At 46.3% G+C, this 19,531-nt stretch overlaps 1 protein-coding gene across 4 annotated transcripts; it reads right to left on the minus strand.

Annotated features, from left to right (window-relative positions):
* Positions 1-1,874: 1,874 nt before the first annotated feature.
* LOC127006281 (ran-binding protein 9-like) lies at positions 1,875-19,327 on the minus strand. Of its 4 annotated transcripts, none has more exons than XM_050875990.1 (12): positions 19,103-19,327; positions 13,449-13,560; positions 12,872-13,020; positions 12,052-12,152; positions 11,298-11,482; positions 9,435-9,547; positions 8,542-8,651; positions 8,113-8,266; positions 5,284-5,991; positions 4,872-5,038; positions 4,230-4,341; positions 1,875-2,366 (listed from the first exon to the last, which is right to left on the minus strand). In XM_050875990.1, the coding sequence occupies exons 1-12, from the start codon at positions 19,290-19,292 to the stop codon at positions 2,044-2,046; spliced, it is 2,424 nt and encodes an 807-aa protein (XP_050731947.1). In that variant the 5' UTR covers positions 19,293-19,327; the 3' UTR covers positions 1,875-2,043. The 4 variants fall into 4 exon arrangements, with proteins under 4 accessions (XP_050731947.1, XP_050731948.1, XP_050731949.1 ...); XM_050875991.1 differs by having other exon boundaries at positions 1,877-2,366; positions 12,058-12,152; positions 19,103-19,326; XM_050875992.1 differs by having other exon boundaries at positions 1,878-2,366; positions 5,284-5,454; positions 19,103-19,326.
* Between the last annotated feature and the right edge of the window lie 204 nt (positions 19,328-19,531).

The raw sequence follows: 19,531 nt of genomic DNA on the forward strand, positions 1-19,531 counted from the left end.
TAACCTCCTCAAAAGTAGACCCTTCTTCTTCATAATGATAATAATAATGAGAGCGAGCGAGACAAACGGAGAGAGAGAGAGAGTGAGGAAGAGAGAGAGAGAGAGAGAGGGAGAGAGAAGTTCCTAACCCTGAGTCAGTTCGTAAAAGCTTAAAACGTAGTAAGTTCATATTTCTCAAGCCACAATAATGATAATAATAATAATAATAATAATAATAAAGATGATTACAACTACTTTATTTTCTCTAACTCTTTCCTTCCTTCATTTCTTTTCACAAATTCTTAAAAGCTATATTTACATCCTCGCTCTTATGCTGTGTACTCTCTCTCTCTCTCTCTAGAACTGTATCAGAAAATGGATCTAAAACTGCATCTCTCTCTCTCCCCCCCTCTCTCTCTCAGTAGTTGCCTAGTCAGTACAAATTCAAATACAAATAATAATAATAATAATAATAATAATAATAATAAAAATAATAATTGCAAATCTGTAAGAGAGAGAGAGAGAGAGAGAGAGAGAGAGAGAGAGAGAGAGAGAGAATATTTAACTGAGATCTATAAATGAATCTATTGCTGATGATATGTGTGTGTGTGTGTGTGTGTGTGTATATGTATGCGTTTATGTGTGTGTGTGTGTGTGTGTGTGTGTGTGTGTGTGTGTGTGTGTGGTAAAACTGAGAGTTGTTCCATGTATACGTACACAGCTGCTGGAAAACACACACACTCACACACGCACACAATGGTTATGAGTTTATGAAAAATTGCACACACACAAAACAGAGAGAGAGAGAGAGAGAGAGAGAGAGAGAGAGAGAGAGAGAGAGCATACACAATGATGATAATAATAATAATAATAATAATAATAATAATAGTAGTAGTAGTAGTAGTAGTAATTGCCAAACTGTCCTATGTACAATCAGTGACTTCTTTCTTTCTTTCTTTCTCCACAAACTTATAAAAACAAACACACTACAAGTAATAGCAAAAAAACACAAGCGGCGGGGCGGGGCGGGGCAACCTGTGACTCGCTAAAACATGATACGATAGAAAAATAAAAAATAACGACGCTGATGAAAGAAAAAGAAAAAGTAAGACAAGACAAAATGAAAAGATAATAAAATTGACTTTTTTTTTTTACCGGGGCCGGGGCAGGATGGGGTACTGACGATGGGGGGCAGGATGAATGGGGCAACCTCTGACGTAAGGGAGGAGTGGGGGGGAAGGGGGGAGGAGGCGGGGTCATACAAAAACAAACAATGGGAATGGCAGTCTAATTTTTCATACTGGGACAAAATGTGACAAAAAAAAAAAAAGGAAAAAGGAATGAATAAAAACGAAGAGAAGGAAGAAGATATATATTGGGTTGAGGGGCGGGGCGGGGCGGGGCAAGGGGGGGGGGGGGGGCAACAGACACTTTATCCTGGGTGGTGGGGTGGGACACTGGGGTAGGAACAGGGCAGGGTAGGGTATCTTGTGGCTAGGGATGGGGTAGGGTATTTTGGGGACAGGGACGGGGCATGGCGGGTAACGGGGCAAGGACAGGGATGGGGTATTTTGGGGATAGGATGGGGCAGGGGCGGGGTATTGCAGAGTTAGGGATGGGGCATTGTGGGGCGGGGTAGGATGGGGCGAAAATGCAACGGTCAAAATATGAAATAATAATAATAATAATAATAATAATAATAATAATAATAATAATAAGGATGGAGGAATTAAAGCTGAAATTGTAATGCGTTTGGGCTCGGTGTGATGAGGCAAGGGGGGGTTGGTGGGACGGGGTGAGAGGAGGGGGTGGGGGACGGGACAAGGGGAAGGGGGTGGGACAGGGTGAGGGGGCGAGGAGGATGGGGAAAAAAAAAAACTAAAAAAACACCCAACTAGTATACAATAAAAAGTAAACAAACAAACGAACGCACACAAAAAAAAAACAGGACGCCACCCCCTCCCAAAAAAAAACCTATCATCACCACCAATAATAATAATAATAAAAAATAATAATAATAATAATCGTCACTCACACACGCACGCACACACACACACACTATCACTATGGGTCACTATGGGAGTTAGCGGCGGCTGCGGCGGCCGAGACAGCCGACACCGAGGACTGCGTTAGGTGTGTGGTGGTGGTTGTGGTGGTGGCGGGGGCGGCGGCTGAGTTGGCGGCCGCTAGCGAGTGGTGGGAGGAGGGCTGGTGCGTCTGGGTCTGGGCCTGGGGGGACGAGGAGCCGCCACTTCCGCCGCCTAAAACCGCATCGACACTGGAGAAGGCACAGGACCCTAGGCCGCTCCGGGACATTAGGGTCAGGAGCTGGCGAGTGTGAGCGACGCAGATCTCGAGTGGCGGCCGGCGGGGGAGCTCATGGGACTCTGGAGTGGGGGGAGGAAGGTCAGGTCATGACAGTAAGAACACAAAGGTCAACATTCTCAGATCCTTCCACCTCCCACATCAACTATTCTCAAAGGCCAAAGAGATCAGTCGGCTTCTTACGAGTGTTTCCTAATAAAATGAAGACTTTCTTTACTGGGCTGGCCGGGGCAGGGACGGGGCAGGATGGGGTAGGATGGATGGGGCATAGTACATAGGAAGGGTCAAACTATATCACCATGGCTGTAAACTACCCCTGGAAATGCCCCAAACGCCCATGAAAGTCTTGTCAAATGTGTGTACTTAGGAGATGAAATGTTTTAAAAATATGCCCCAAGGAGTCTGGAAGAGGTCTGTAGGTTCGCCTCCTTGATGTCAATTCTATAACAAGGGGACCAGAACTGAATTGCATAATCAAGATGAGGTCTGACTAATGCTAAATAGAGCTTGAGTTTGCCTTGATGAATAAGCTTGAGTTTGCCTTGATGAATAAGCTTGAGTTTGCCTTGATGAATAAGCTTGAGTTTGCCTTGATGAATAAGCTTGAGTTTGCCTTGATGAATAAGCTTGAGTTTGCCTTGATGAATAAGCTTGAGTTTGCCTTGATAAATAAGCTTGAGTTTGCCTTGATGAATAAGCTTGAGTTTGCCTTGATAAATAAGCTTGAGTTTGCCTTGATGAATAAGCTTGAGTTTGCCTTGATGAATAAGCTTGAGTTTGCCTTGATGAATAAGCTTGAGTTTGCCTTGATGAATAAGCTTGAGTTTGCCTTGATGAATAAGCTTGAGTTTGCCTTGATGAATAAGCTTGAGTTTGCCTTGATGAATAAGCTTGAGTTTGCCTTGATGAATAAGCTTGAGTTTGCCTTGATGAATAAGCTTGAGTTTGCCTTGATGAATAAGCTTGAGTTTGCCTTGATGAATAAGCAGGTTGGCCTTGATGAATAAGCTTGAGTTTGCCTTGATGAATAAGCTTGAGTTTGCCTTGATGAATAAGCTTGAGTTTGCCTTGATGAATAAGCTTGAGTTTGCCTTGATAAATAAGCTTGAGTTTGCCTTGATGAATAAGCTTGAGTTTGCCTTGATGAATAAGCTTGAGTTTGCCTTGATGAATAAGCTTGAGTTTGCCTTGATTAATAAGCTTGCCTTGATGAATAAGCTTGAGTTTGCACTTGATGAATAGCTGATGCTCCTGATGAATAAACTTGAGTTTGCCTTGATGAATAAGCTTGAGTTTGCCTTGATGAATAAGCACTGACCCCTTGGATGGAGATTAGAGCCTAGTGAAACTTCTAAAGCCCTCTCACATTTAGGCCTGCTTAACCCCTTGACTGTGGATTTCCTACCAGAAGACATCACCAAGCTACGGGAATGGAACAAAAAGTGGCTGCTACAATCCAGTTAAGAAAAATGTGGAGGGGATATCCAGCACACCAATACCACATGGGAAGCACTCCACTATCCACCACAGAGGCAGAGAAAGACCTGGGAGTGTATATTACCAGGCTACCAGTGAAGGACAAATCCGTGCCAATCGCAGCGGACGGGTTAACTGGATAGCCATGGCACATCTCCAGTTCCTGCTATCCATCCTCCTCATCCTTACATACATAATTCAATCTTCTCATTCTTCTACCCCTCAACTATCCCACCTCCCTCTCCTCCTGTGGACTGTCCCCATCCCTATATCTATCCTGCCTTACTTTTTTTTTACAACAAAGGAGACAGCTCAAGGGCACACACACAAAAAAGTAAACAATAATAAAAAAAGCCCACTACTCGCTGCTCCCAAAAAGAATCCAAAGAGGTGGCCGAAAGAGAGGTCATTCCTAAGGGTCGAGAATGAGCCCGGCCGTCAGTACGCACCCAGGATGGCGGAGTTAAGGGACTGACACACTGGTTCACGCTGTATGGGGTCCAGCTGCCACCCCACGGGACTGTTCCAGGGGTCGTTGTAGGCCAGTAGGCTGAACGCGTCCTGCAATGAGCGATAAGAGGAGTAGGTTAGATTTTTTTTTGTTACGGTATAAATAAAGCCTGCCCTTCCCACACTCCAACCCCCCCCAAACTAAAGAGCCCAGGAGTTTTTTTTTTTTTCCCTCTTCCTCCCATATCTTCTTCCTCTCTCTCTCTCTCTCTCTTTCCCTCTCAATCTTTCTCTTTATGTAAATGACAGCATCTCTCTCTCTCTCTCTCTCTCTCTCTCTGATTTCCTTCCTTTCTCTCTCTTTCATCTTCCTCTCTTATCTTCTTCCCCCCTCCCCTTCTCTCTCTCTCTCTCCCCCTTACTCTCTTCCTTTCTCTCTCTTTCACCTTCCTCTTCCTCTCTCTCCCTCTCAATCTTTCTCTCTTTATGTATCTGACAGCATCTCTCTCTCTCTCTCTCTCCTGTACCCTCTGATTCCCCTCCTCTCTCTCCCTTTTTTTCTTCCTCTCTCTCTCCTTCTTTATGTACCTGACAGCATCTCTTCCTCACCCTCCCTCACCCTCTCCCTCTCCCTCCTTCACCTGCAGCATCTTCTTGTTGTGGTCACTCTTGCCCAGCTGGTGCCGCAGGATTTGGCTCATGTGCTGCACCTCGCGTCCGAACGTCAACATCCGCTCGATCGCCGCCGGGTTGCCGCCACACATCTTGCGTCCGCTGCCGCTGCCGTTGGTGCTGCCATTCTCTATGTCTGGTTTGGGGGGGGAGGGGGAGAGGGGGGGATAGTATTTTATTTAGTTTTTTTTTTTTTGTGTGTGTGTGTGTGTGTGTGTGTGTGTGTGTGTCATGTATATTTGAAACAGTTGTAATGTCTTAAGATATGTAAAAAAATATGTTTGCTAATAATAATAATAATAATAACAATAATAATGATATTTCTACTACTACTACTACTACAATTACTACCATTACCATCACACCATATCTCAAACTCACCCATGGCTTCTTCCTCCTCCTCCTCCTCCTCCTCCTCTTCATCTTCCTCCTCCTCTAAGTGCTTGTCAAACCCATTGGAGAATCCATTACTGTGTGCGGGGGGCGGGGCAGAGCCAGGGCAGGGGGGGGCGGGGCGGGGCGGCTCCACACACTCCATCTCTGTGTCACTGTCTTGCAGGTTGGACGAGGAGGAGGAGGAGGAGGATGAGGAAGAGGAGGAGGACGAGGAGGAAGAGGAAGATGACTGGTGTTGTGGAGGAGGTGGTGGAGGTGGCTGTATGACTTGTGGTGGTGGTGTGGAGGTGGAGGTGGCGGAGGCGGAGGTGGTGGAGGTGCCATTGGCGGCGTGTCTGCTGTGTCGGTGGTGGTGATGGTGGTGGTGATGGTGATGACTGGAGGTGGAGGAGGTGGAAGTGGTGTCGGGTGGTGTGGTGTTACGTTGATTCCTCTCCTCTGTGGTGGTGACGGTGGTTGTGGTGGTGGTGGTGGATTGTGGTGGTGTGGTGGGTGGAGGTGCGGTTAGGCTGCTACCACCACCGCCTCCACTTCCACCACCACCTCCACCTCCTCCGCCCATGACGTTCTTTGTGGACTGGATGACAGATGTGTGTTGTGTGATGATGGAAGAGGAGGAGGAAGAGGAGGAGGAGGAGGAGGAGGAGGTAGGCACAGCTGTGGTGGAGGAGGGAGGAGGGGAGCCGGAGGACCCTGTAGAGAGAGAAAGTGAGCGAGCGAGCGAGCGAGACAGAGAGAGAGCGAGCGAGCAAGCAAGAGAGAGAGAGAGAGAGAGAGAGAGAGAGAGTTTTATATCTTATCCATAAATTTGAGAAAACTATATTCTTTCCATGGACAAAAAAACTCAACTCTGTGTCTGTGTGTGTGTTTGTTTGTGTGTGTGTACAGTAAACACAAAGCCGTCTTTTTTATTATTGTTTAACTTTTTTTGTGCCCTTGTGCTGTCTCCTTTGCTGGGGGGGGAAAAAAAAAAAAAAAATAGGCCAAGGAGCGTCAGGATAGGAAAACTTTGGATACCACGGACGGATTTTTTTTAACAATCGAGACGTTTTTGTAGTCAGTCAAGGTCAAGGTGCTATTTTTCTTGCAGGGCCATAGTGCAAGCAGAATCCGAGAAGCCTTGGGCTCATATAGGGTCGCATTTTAAAACATTTCCCCTCCCAAGTTCACTCATTTGACAAGGCTTTCGTCGGAGTTCCAGGCACTTCCAGGAGTAGGTTTAAGACCCTGGTGGTAGTCTGACCCTTCCTCTGTACCGTGAACCTAAAAAAACACTAATTAGAACACGACTGACCAACTCTCTGACCTTTGGAAATACATGATGTGAGAACCGAACGTGTCTTGCAATACCAACCACAGAGTTTGGGATGGATAACTCCGTGGGGACCCGAAACTTCTTGGATCCGACTTGTGACTGGTTATCAACTAAGGCAAGGCAAGGCTTTTTACAGTCTCGTCCAATTCCTAATGCAAGAGTTTATAACCAGTTTGTCTAGTATTGTCATTGTATATGCAAGGCTCTTTTAAACCATTTCAAATAGCCTGTTTGGGCGTTTGATTCTGCAGGTCCTTTCCTCTCCTCTCCTCTGCCACGCAATCCTAACACCTATCCCTCCCTCTCGTATGTATAGGTGACATATGAGAGGAAGGGATAGGTGTTGGGACTGTGTGTAAGAGCTCTCTCTCTCCCTCTCTCTCTCTTCTGATATACTCCTGCTCACGCTAGCAAGGCCTTCAAAGTCGCATTTACCCCCAATATCCACACAATCAAGAACTCTCTCTCTCTCTCTTCCGATATACTCCTGCCCAATTTTTTTGTTTTCACACCTAAGATTCTCTCTCTCTCTCTCTCTCTCTCTCTCTCTCTCTCTCTCTCTCTCTCTCTCTCATTTTCTTTATCTCTCACTCCATTTTTCTCTATCTCTCACTCACTTTCCTGCACCTTTCTTTCATCTCCCACTTTCTCTATCTCTCCCTTCCTCTCTCTCTATCTCTCTTTCAACTTCTCCATCCATCTCACTCATTTTCTTGCACCATCGACCACAGAATCCAACCCTGGAACGGACTATTTGAAATTATTTGACACGCTACAAATTCATGGCCTGGGTTTGATTTCCGAAGTTGGGAAGTTTGGTTTAATCGGCGCAACATCTGTGGTCATATGCCGCAGAGAGACAGAAGGGGAAGGAATTATAGGAGAAGGGAACAGACCCCAGGAGACAGGACACAACCCCTGAGCAATACCTGGTACCCATTCACTGCTGGGTGGACAGGGGCGTAGGGTATCGGAAAAGCCGCCCAAATTTTTCCAGTTAGCCCAAGAATCGAACCTGGGCTCTCTCTTTGATTTCCGGCCCAGAGTCACCATGTCGACCACCCAGCTCTGTTCCTCCTCCCCTGTGGCTGGTGGATAAGTGTGTACCTGGGGACACCATCCGGCACACTGTGGTAACCTGGGTGTAACACTGGCCCCAGGGTGATGGGTTCAGGCCCACACCACAGGCTCAAGGGGCAGCGTCACAGAGATGAGCATTGAGGCCGTGTGCAGCTCTACCGTGTGCCCTGAGCTTGTCTTGACGCTGATGGTTTCCGCACACTCTGAGGTGCTAATAGGCTGAGAGATTAGGCCTAATACAGATAACTGAGCCTTTACTGTATGTATGTATGTGTGTGTGTGTGTGTGCGTATTTATATGTGTGTTTATGTATTTATATATGGAAGCATACATGTATAAAACTATGTCTGCATGTATGTGTGTGTGTGTGTGTGTGTCTGTGTGTGTGTGTGTGTGTATATATGCATGTGTACACTCACCTGTGGGGGGTGGGGGGTCGGCGGGGCGGCCATTAGCCCAGCACGGTGGGGTGGGGGAAGGGGTGGCCTCGTGGGTGGGGGGCCGGGAGGGGGAGCGAGACCCCCCCCGGACGTCTGTGTCTGTTCCGTTCACCATCTCGATGAACTGGCGGACCTGTGGAGGGGGGGAGAGGGGGGGGGGGGTTAGTGCTTGGTCCATGCTTGTGCTGTCTTGTTATGGGTTTCTCTCTCTCTCTCTCTCTCTCTCTCTCTCTCCCACTTTCTTTATCTCTATCTCTCTTTCGATTTCTCTATCCCTCTCACTCATTTTCTCGCGACTTTCTTCTATCTCCCACTTTCTTCATCACTCGCTCTATTTCTCTCTCTCTCTCTTTCAACTTCTCGCACCACCTCACTCAGTCTCGCTCCCTCCCCGCATCTGTGTCTCACCTTCAGCATAAACAGCAGGTTGTGGTTGTTCTCCAGCAGGCCGGGGTACAGCTGCTGAACTGTTTCTATCGCCTCGCCCATGCGCCCACTCAGGACCAGCTTCTGTATCTCTGTGGGGGGTGGCGATGAGAGACGGTAGTGAGGGTTAGTTAACACTTGGACTGATAAGTGTGACAGAATAGGGATGAGAGTGAAGGTGGTGAGGGTCAGTTAACGTTTGGACTGATAAGTGTGACAGAATAGGGATGAGAGAGTGAATGTGGTGAGGGTCAGTTAACGTTTGGACTGATAAGTGTGACAGAATAGGGATGAGAGAGTGAAGGTGCCAGGTAACTCTCTTCCATTAGGGATTGGGACAGGACAGGGATGAGAGTGAAGGTGCCAGGTAACTCTCTTGCATTAGGGATTGGGACAGGACAGGGATGAGAGTGAAGGTGCCAGGTAACTCTTGCATTAGGGATTGGGACAGGACAGGGATGAGAGTGTAGGTGCCAGGTAACTCTTGCATTAGGGATTGGGACAGGACAGGGATGAGAGTGAAGGTGCCAGGTAACTCTTGCATTAGGGATTGGGACAGGACATGGATGAGAGAGTGAAGGTTCTGGGTAACTCTTGCAACAAATAATATATATAAAAAAAAGTTGAAATGCAAGCTAATACAACACAACCCTTTATTTTTATTTACAAGAGTGCAAAAAAAGATACAAGTAGGACATTGTTAACACATTCTAAATAAATAATAACTCATTCTGTTGTGATGCGAGTTAACACTGAACATTTTTTTTATTCACAACAGAAGGCATAAGAAATACATGTATAAAAGAATGAACTTATAACACACACAACAAAAAACATCTAATACTACTACTAGTAATAATAATAATCACACTCACTCTGTCTGTTGCGGATAGAGGTGAGTTCCTCGTCGAAGTCCTGCCCCGTGGACCGTGCGAAGCCCTCAGCCGTCGCACAGTAGCCATGGTGCACCAGGTACGTCGACACCATCCTACGGGCCGGGGAGGGAAGGTTACCAACAGGGAGCCAGGAATGCGGGATTAAAAGGAATGTTTATTAAGACAGATAACCACTGTTTATGATTGTTAATAATAATGGGTCTGTTTCAAAATTGCTTTAACCCCTTGACTGTGGATTTCCTACAGTCAGACATCACCAAGCTACAGGAGTGGAACAAAAAGTGGCTGCTACAATTCAATGAGGAAAAATGTAAAGTCCTGCACCTTGGGAGGGAATATCCAGCATACCAATACCACATGGGAAACACTCCACTATCCACCACAGAGGCAGAGAAAGACCTGGGAGTGTACGTTACCAGGCTACCAGTGAAGGCCAAATCCAGCACACCAATACCACATGGGAAACACTCCACTATCCACCACAGAGGCTGAGAAAGACCTGGGACAATATAGGCGTCTAGTGTTCAAGGGGCGAAGAAGCCAGTTACCTTGTTTTAAGCTATAGGCCTTCAAAGTCAAGCATAGCAAAAGCATAATGAGAAACACACAGCAACATCACCATACGTCGACAGAGTTTTTAGCTAGAAAAATTCGACGGAATCAGCGTTTGTGTGAAAATGTGTTGATTAAAAAAAAACACAAACAAACACATTAGGGTGGTTCTTAATCTGATTTAATCCAAACTCGGAAAACTCGGAACATGATGAAAAAGATATCATATGTTGGTCACTACAGTCTGTTCACTCAAGTCCGACCCAAGCTGACAACATATACCTAATATGCGTGTTTGCAAGCTGAGTGCTGATTGGCTACTCCTGTGGCTTCCAAGTTTTCTTTAACCTCTGTTTGTGTTTCTCTCACGCAACACTTTCTGCTAAAATGCGCTGTGCTTACGAACATGCTTGGGTTTATGTTGTCAGTTTGAGGCAGACTTAACCCTATCTGGCCTCCCCGCATGAACTTCGATCAAAACGATACACCTTTTTTTCTTATTAATTCTAGAAGGAAAACGCAGAAAATTTGAAAACGCCGCATCGGATAGGGTTGAGCGAACAGACCATAACAAAGCATCAGAAAACTTACCCCCCTACAGCACCAGAACGGATGGGGTTAAGTGAACAGTGAACACTTCATACACTCTACAGACAGGCAAAAACAAGCTACGCTCACTACCCTTCTGCTGGGCCATAGAGACCAATTTCCCATTTTCACATTCACAGAGGGTTGCACAGTGCTTCCATCTAGCAGAAACCGGCGAACTCAAAATTTGCCATGGTGGTGTGTTCGCCCCTTGACCTCTAGACGCCTCATGTGCTACCAGGCTACCAGTGAAGGCAAAATCCGTGCCAATCGCAGTGGACAGGTTAACTGGCAATGGTATGACTAACCCAGTAGCAGCGACGGGCCAAATTTGTGGCTTTACCGTGTAGCAGCGACGGGCCAAATTTGTGGCTTTACCGTGTAGCAGCGACGGGCCAAATTTGTGGCTTTACCGTGTAGCAGCGACGGGCCAAATTTGTGGCTTTACCGTGTAGCAGCGACAGGCCAAATTTGTGCCATGATTTAAACCCCAAAAAATAGATGATACATAAACTGATCACAAATGCTTTGATATATATTATGAAATGGTTTGTGTGAGTGATGATTTTTTCTCATTTTTCTTGCCTAGAGGGACCATTAAGAAACATGATCCCAGATGCTACCAGGTTAACTATTCCTACTACTACTACTACTACTACTACCACCACTAAAATAACAATAAAAATTCCCGCTCCTCCTTACCGGTGCAGCATGGTTTGCCACTGGCCGTGTGTGTCGGGGACGGGGAAGTTCTGTATGGTGGTACGGACGCGGCACTGCAGCTCACGCATCATCTCGCCGATGTCGAACACAAACGGCGCCTGACCGAAGTTGGCGTCCACCACCTCGCCGGGCGTCTGAAGGCCCACCGTGGGGTACAGCTGGGACTGGGGGGGAGGAGGGGGGGAGTGGGTGTTAAACTGTTAATATAGGGGGGGTGCAAGAGTGTTGATATGGGGTCGGGTGCAAGAGGGAGAGGGAGGAATGGACAGATAGAAAGGGGTGGAGGGGGGGTGAGAGAGAGAGAGAGAGAGAGAGAGAGAAACCTACACACCACAGACTAACATCCTCTCACACACACACACACACACACAAATGCAGATAAATTCATACATACATTAAAATTTATGAAGCGACATTTACACCAAAATTTACGATCTACGAACCACAGAATCACATCTCTCTCTCTCTCTCTCTCTCTCTCACCCACCCTCTTACACACACACACACACACACGCACACACACGGGCAAGTCAGACGTTTACATTAAAATTCACGATCTACGAACCACAGAATCACATCTCTCTCGCTCTCTGTCCTGCTCCCTAACACACACACACACGCACACTCACGGGCAAGTCAGATGCTTACATTGAAATTCACGATCTACGAACCACAGAATCACATCCCTCTCACTCTCTCTCTCTCTCCTTAACGCACACACACACATACGCACACTCACGGGCAGGTCGGTGAAGGCCACGCCGAGATAGTGGCCGTTCTTGGTGTAGAAGCAAACATTGTCGATAAGGTTGATGCCACAGCCAATGACGTCGCCTGTGTAGAGGAGGAGGAGGCACGATATAAGAATGGAGGGGAGGAGGAGGAGGAGGAGGAGGAGATAGTATGTTGGAAAGGAGGAAGAAGAGGAAGAGGGGAAGGAAACACAGTGGAGAGAGAGGAGGTAAGAAGGAGGAGGAGGAGGAGATAGTAGGTTGAAGAGGAAGAGAAGGAGGAGGAAGAAGAAATGCAATGGAGGAAAGAGAGGAGGTGAGAAGGAGGAGGAAACAATGGAGGAGAGAGAGGAGGTGAGGAGGAGGAGGAGAAGGAAAGAGGAAGAAGAGAGGAAGAGGAGGAAAGACAAAAGAAAATGAGAATATGGAAGGGAAAGGAGTCATTGATAAAAAGAAGAGGAGGAGGAGGAGGAGGAGGAGGAGGAGGAGGAGGAGGAGAAGAAGGAGGAGGAGGAGGAGGAAGACCAAAATATATAACAACAACAACAAAATAATAATAATAATAATAATAATAATAGAAAAATATACCAACTAAGATTATTATATATGTGTGTGTGTGTGTGTGTGTGTGTGTGTATTAACTCACTGTGTACTCATGCATGTACGTGGTTGTGTGCGTCTACTACTAAACGCCTCCTATCTGTGTGTGTGCGCGCGTGTGAATGTGTGTGCGTATAAATATATCCATGTGTACAAAACTGTCCCTGTGTATGTATAGCTGTGTGTACTTAACTGACCCTGTGTGCGTGTGTGTGTGCGTACCCGTGGTGAAGGTAGGGCCGTAGGGGTGGCCGCTGCCGCTGCTGCAGAAGGAGTGTCCGTCATCCCCGTGGTACCCGAAGGAGTTCTTGTCCCAGCCAGGCAGACGGTTCATGTTGACCCCCTGCGAGGACAGCCCGATGCCCATGTACCTGAGGGGGGGATGGAGGGGGGGAGGGGGTAAGGTTAGTCTCTCTCTCTCTCTCTCTCTCTTTCATTCCCTTATACTTCGTCCGTCTCTCTCTCACTCTCTCTCTCTTCCTCTTTCATTCCCTTATACTTTCTCTCTCTCTCTCTCTCTCTCTCTCTCTCTCTCTCTCTCTCTCTCTCTCTCTCTCTCTCTCTCTCTCTCTCTCTCTCTCTCTCTCTCTCTCTGTCCTTTAAAAACAAGCTTGCCCGTCACTTCCTTGAACCTAATATTAACTAGAGTAGAAATGCAACGTTTTGGAGCCTTCTGACTAATGTAGAATCACATACGTTTAAGGACAGGCCGCCTAGTCTGGACCATGGGGTTTGTGTGGTCTGATTTTCTATGTAAATCTATGTAAATCAATCTCTCTCTCTCTCTCTCTCCACTCACCCATCGCGGCCCTTGCTAACGATCTTGACTTCATAATAGTATAGACCGCAGGCCGCTGGTATGGGGTGCGTTGCGCGGACACTGGCGGCATCCTTGTGGTTCTTGCCGTGGCCTGCGGGAGGGAGAGAGAGGGGTGAGTGGGGGGTGTAGGGTGGGTGAGGAGGGGAGAGGGGGGAGGGAGATGAAACGGGGGAGATATTAAAGAGAAAAATATCAGGGTGTGAGGAACATATATTAAGTAGAAGGGGAGGGGAGAGAGGGGAGGGAGGGAGAGAGAAAAGGGAGAGAAGGGAAGATTTGATATTAGAAAAGAAGGAAGGGAGGAGTGAGGGAGAGAGAGAGAGAGAGGGAGGAGAAAAGGAAAGATGAAGATGGATTTCGAGGGAGAGAGAGAAAAAGGGAGGGAAAGACGGAGAGGAAGAGGAAGAAAGGGAGGATGTTGAGAGAGAGAGAGAGAGAGAGAGAGAGAGAGAAGAGATGAGAAAGAAGAGAGATAGAATAGAGAGAGGGAGATAAAAGAAGGATATTAGAGGAGGCATCAACGAACTGAAGAAGGGAGAGAGAGAGCGAGGGAGAGAAAGAAAGGGAGAGAACATAAGAACATAAGGAGTCTACAAGAGGCCGGTAGAGAAAGGAGAGGAAAGAAGGGAGTTAGATAAAAAGAAGGATATTAGAAGAGGCATCAAAGAACTGGAGAAGGGAGAGAGAGAGAGAGCGAGGGAGAGAAAGAAAGGGATAAGATAGACACTGATAAAGATAGTGGATGAAAAGAAAGACAGAGAAAGCAAAGGACATAGAAAATAGGTGACAGGAATATTGATAGAGAGACAGAACGAGAAAACTATGGACACAGAAAATGAAATAATAATAATAATGATAATAATAATAATAATAATATGTGTTATGTAGGCGGAGCAGACTTGAGCGTCCGGCACGAAGCAGCCCTCCCCTCCACCCTCCTGCCGTGTTTCCAATGAACATAAGAACATAAGAACGTAAGGAGTTTGCAAGAGGCCAGTTGGCATATACAAGGCAGCTCCTGTGACCTCCCTTAAACATTACCAATCAAAACACTCCTACACTCTCTTCTCTCTCTCTTACTCTCATGTGTACAAAAAAGCTGTTTTCTATGGTGACTCATATGTTGTTGGTGAGCACTAAGAGCCTTGTGGCACACCTAACCAACACCCTGCCAGCCCCAGCACCTCAGCCTTGACACATTCTTGGCCTGGCCTGTAAGACTCATCACTGGATCTTACTGTAATAGGGTCTTGTCATTACACAGGTATGGAGCAGACTACAGCCCACATATGATGGCAGACACGACAGAATATACCAGAAATGTCATGGTTCTGGCAAACAGCACATCCCTGTCTGGTGTTAGGAAAGGTCAGCTGAGATAACTGATAACAAGGGCTGCCCATAGATAAAGCAACGTAAAATTCCACAGGTAACTCTTCCGTGACAAAACCATGGGAATCAGACTTCCACAAATATGAAAAAATCTGTGATCTCGTTACAGTCACCCAATTACACTTAACGACTGTAACCTAACCTAACCAATGAGTGTGTGTGTGTGTGGGGGGGGGTAGCGGGCAAGTCTTCCTCAACCCCCCCTCCCCCGCTGCCGCTCTCATCAACCGCAGGCAATATAACTCACAGTAGAATTTCACGATAACAATGATGATGATGAAATGAGATCTGATGATGACAGACGGACAGACAGGAGAGGAGGAGGAAAGGGAGAGATCATTTTTTTAATACGTGAAATTAAAAGAAGAAAAAGAAAGGAAACAAAACCTCTGCTGATTGAACACACTTACAGAGAAGAAGAAGAAAAGGAAAATGTTGATGGTGATGAGCGATGATACGAGAGATGTGATGACAGATGTGATGATGGCAGATGTGGTGATGTATGGTGATGATGTAAGATATGATAAATGAGATATAATGATGATGGTGATTAGTGATGAATTAAGATATGATAATGATAGATATAATGATGTATAGTGACTTAGTGATGAGTTAAGATATGATGCCGACAGCTGTGATGATACATGGTGACGGGTGATGAGATGTAGTGATGATGATGATGATGGTGTTGAGAATAGTGATTTAAATAGTGGTGTTGTAGACAGGAAACGCAGTACATAATATATATCGCCCTGACATTCGGTGGAACAGATAACGGATCGAACTTAAACCCGGAAAAATTCGTGAACAGGAAGGAAAAGGAATAGAAAATAACTTGTAAAAAAAATATATATAAAATAGTAAGGGGTTAAAAAGATAAATAGTCAAGGAAAGAAAAAAGAACTTGTAAAAAAAAAAAAAAATGAGGGAGGAGGAGAAATTGTCAAGGAATGGGACACAGAGAGAGAGAGAGAGAGAGAGAGAGAGAGAGAGAGAGAGAGAGAGAGAGAGAGAGAGAGAGAGAGAACAAGAATATAGCAATAGTTTGACAAGGCTTTGGTAGTAGAGGTTATTGTGTTATGAGCCTGGTGATAGTTTGACAAGGCTTTGGTAGTGGAGGTTGTTGTGTTAGTATTGCCATGGGTAGTGTTATGAGCCTGGTGATAGTTTGACAAGGCAGAGAAAGAAATTTAGAAGAAAGGAAAGAGTGAATGATTGAGAAAACAGAACAACAAAAGAGAAAGGAGATGAAAGAGAAAGAAAATAAGAGAAAGAGGAGAAAAAGAAGGAGCGAATGATGGAGAAGAAGGAGGAGAACGGAGAGACAGAGGAAAGAAGAGAAAGAGAGAGAGAGAGAACATGTGCAACTCATAGGAAGGATGTAAACAGACAAACAGACAGACAGGAGACAGGAAAGGGACGGCCGATCAACTATTATTTATATGTGAAAGTTAAAGACAGACACAGAGGTCATAATCCTAAGACATGTGTTGTACGTGGGCCAGTGTACCCCCCCTAGTAAGCAGCGTATGGAAGGGTTGCAATCGGTCACTTATGATCTCGGCACATTTACATTATCTACCACATGACTGAATGCTGTCCGATATGTGGCCGATCGGTGCCCATGTTAACCCCGACTGTGGATTTCCTACAAGACATCAAGCTACAGGAGTGGAACAAAGCCTGGTTACCCCGCCATCTCCTCCTCCCCCCAACCAACTTTTCTACATACGGAATAAGCAAAAATTTCAGATGGTTTTAAAAAATGACAGATGTAACAAATAGTAATAATAATGGTGAGTATTACATTATATTTCTCTTGATGATGATGATGATGTAGCTGATGAAGAAAAGGTATATATGGGGAATCACAACGCGCTTCCAAAATTGCTCTCTCCAAGCTACTGTTTTGTTCATCTAGTTTCACCAGCGCATCAAACACACATACTGCGTCTACAGGTGATGATAAAGACTAACAGATAACATACCTGTCCCCTACAACAACCTTAAAACACCTGGTAGTGGGGAGGGCTATAAAGACCAGGGAAACTGTGAGGTATAAGCAGGTATTGGACTGATGCTGTCTACCTGAAATGAAGCGTTTCTGTGCTCTACTTACGGCGAGAATATATATTTTGTAGTTGAAGCCACCAGTATGTTGAATGCGCATGTTCGGTAGATGCAGGAAACCCGTCTCTTGCTATAAGGGATCCAGTGTTGAAGGAAAATCGAGTTAAGAGATCCCAGATTTCAAGTAGTTGGTTTGAGTCTTTTATGTTGGTTTTAAATGCGCGATGAGTATAAAAGGCGTCGCGGTCAGCTGTTTCTTGGCTTGCCCCTGCACGGGTCGCCACTCACTAGTGTTTGCAGAGGAGAAACGGAGGACGGACATGGTAGATGAGGGGAGCAACATTCCGTCCAGTAAAGGTAAAGGGAGGTCGAAGGGGGAAAAGCCCATCGTTAGCTGTCAGGTTGTAAAGTTCCATTGGAGTAGTTTAGCCTGGTAGCAGCGACGGGCCAAATTTGTGGCTTTACCGTGTAGCAGCGACGGGCCAAATTTGTGGCTTTACTGTGTAGCAGCGACGGGCCAAATTTGTGGCTTTACCGTGTAGCAGCGACGGGCCAAATTTGTGGCTTTACCGTGTACCAGCGACGGGCCAAATTTGTGGCTTTACTGTGTAGCAGCGACGGGCCAAATTTGTGGCTTTACCGTGTAGCAGCGACGGGCCAAATTTGTGGCTTTACCGTGTAGCAGCGATGGGCCAAATTTGTGGCTTTACCGTGTAGCAGCGACGGGCCAAATTTGTGGCTTTACCGTGTAGCAGCGACGGGCCAAATTTGTGGCTTTACCGTGTAGCAGCGACGGGCCAAATTTGTGGCTTTACCGTGTAGCAGTGATGGGCCAAATTTGTGGCTTTACCGTGTAGCAGCGACAGGCCAAATTTGTGGCTTTACCGTGTAGCAGCGATGGGCCAAATTTGTGGCTTTACCGTGTAGCAGCGACGGGCCAAATTTGTGGCTTTACTGTGTAGCAGCGACGGGCCAAATTTGTGGCTTTACCGTGTAGCAGCGACGGGCCAAATTTGTGCCATGATATAACCCCCAAAAATAGATGATACATAATCTGATCACAAATGCTTTGATATATATTATGAAATGGTTTAAGTGAGTGATGATTTTTTCTCATTTTTCTCGCTTGGAGGGACCATTAAGAAACATGATCCCTGCTGCTACCGGGTTAAATATGCTCCCTCACCCAAAAACCCCAACTTCCCGCGGCTGCCCCAAGATCGTTAGGGGAAGGGGATCGATTAGGCCTTTTTCTTTACTTTTAAGTACTTGCAGCTTCATGTTATAGTTGAAGGACATGTATTTCAACCCTTAACTATAATATGGAAGTGTAACATTGTTTTGAAGGCACGGAATGATTCTCTATAATTACCAAAGAAAATATGACAGCTGATGATGTTAAGGGGGAGAGAGAGAGAGAGAGAGAGAGAGAGAGAGAGAGAGAGAGAAGAGGGGACAGGTCAACCTCCCCCTCCCCCCCCCTCTTGACCCTAAGAAACAGCTGATCACCCCCAAACAAAGAAAAAAAAAGAAAACAGGATAAAAATCAATCACATAGTTAGGAACATTTTGACAGTGTAGTTAGGGGAGGGGTTAGGGCAGGTCAAAGGTCACCCCTACCCCCCCACCCCTCTCTCTACCTCTCCCCCCCACCCCCCCCACCTACCCAGAATCAGCTGATCAATTCAAAACAAAGAAAATAATAAAAATAATAATAATAGTACCTAGGCGAGGAGGGGGAGAGGGGGGGGGGAGAGAGAGAAGGTCACCCCTCCCCACCCCCTCCCTCCCCCACCCCCCCCCTTCACCCCAAACAAAGAAAAACTTAAAATAAAAAAAAATAATGAAAACCACAAGTATAGTTAAGAATCAGTGACGTTAGGAGTGTTTTAGAGACGGAGTTAAGGGGAGGGGGGGAGGGGGGAAGGTCACCTCCCCCACCCCCTCCGAGGTAGGATCAGCTGATCAGGCCCAAACAAAGAACATGACCCTCATATTTAAACGCCTCTCCCGCCTGCTAGGACCCTCTCACCCACCCCTCAGGCATACCATTCTATACTCTGAAGCTCGCTCTATCCAACGCCACCAAGCACGCCGCCATTAACCCCCAGATAAGAGAGTTACAGCCAAAAATGTGAGATAAACAAAGGGGCTAAGGGCGGCCATCTCACCCTTGTAGTGCACTCTCAGGTTGTTTTGCGAGAGCCCGATGAAGCTGTACTTGTCCTTGCTGCTCCAACACCGAGGCAAAGGCGTCTCCTCCTCGTTCACCATCGGGTACAGGCTCTTGATGGGGTCAGGCGCGCCATTTGGGCCGTAAAGTGGAGGCTCTGCGCTGTGTCGCCCGCTGCCCGCCGCCATTTTTCACCCCCTCTCCCTCTGCTGGGTTCCAATACTCCGCCTCGACTCCTCAACTCACATGCTGATCCTCGCACTCTTATAAAACCTAACCCCCATTTTTTATTCCTGACATTAAAATTTTCTTGAGGTTAGACAATATTACCAGTCATATTAGTAAGGTAAGAGAAGCCTATAGAAATTTTAGGCACTTATAAAAAGAACACCTCAACTCATATGCTAATCATCGCGCTCTTATAAAA

Source organism: Eriocheir sinensis, chromosome 32, assembly GCF_024679095.1.
Source record: "Eriocheir sinensis breed Jianghai 21 chromosome 32, ASM2467909v1, whole genome shotgun sequence".
Taxonomy (NCBI): Eukaryota; Metazoa; Arthropoda; class Malacostraca; order Decapoda; family Varunidae; genus Eriocheir; species Eriocheir sinensis.

Coding starts and splice junctions, on each gene's coding strand:
- LOC127006281 (XM_050875990.1), bottom strand. CDS start 19,292: ATGGCGGCGGGCAGCGGGCGACACAGCGCAGAGCCTCCACTTTACGGC. Junction 13,021..13,448: donor GTTAGCAAGGGCCGCGATGG/GTGAGTGGAGAG, acceptor TCCCCCCCTCAG/GTACATGGGCATCGGGCTGT. Junction 4,342..4,871: donor ACAACAAGAAGATGCTGCAG/GTGAAGGAGGGA, acceptor CGCTCATTGCAG/GACGCGTTCAGCCTACTGGC.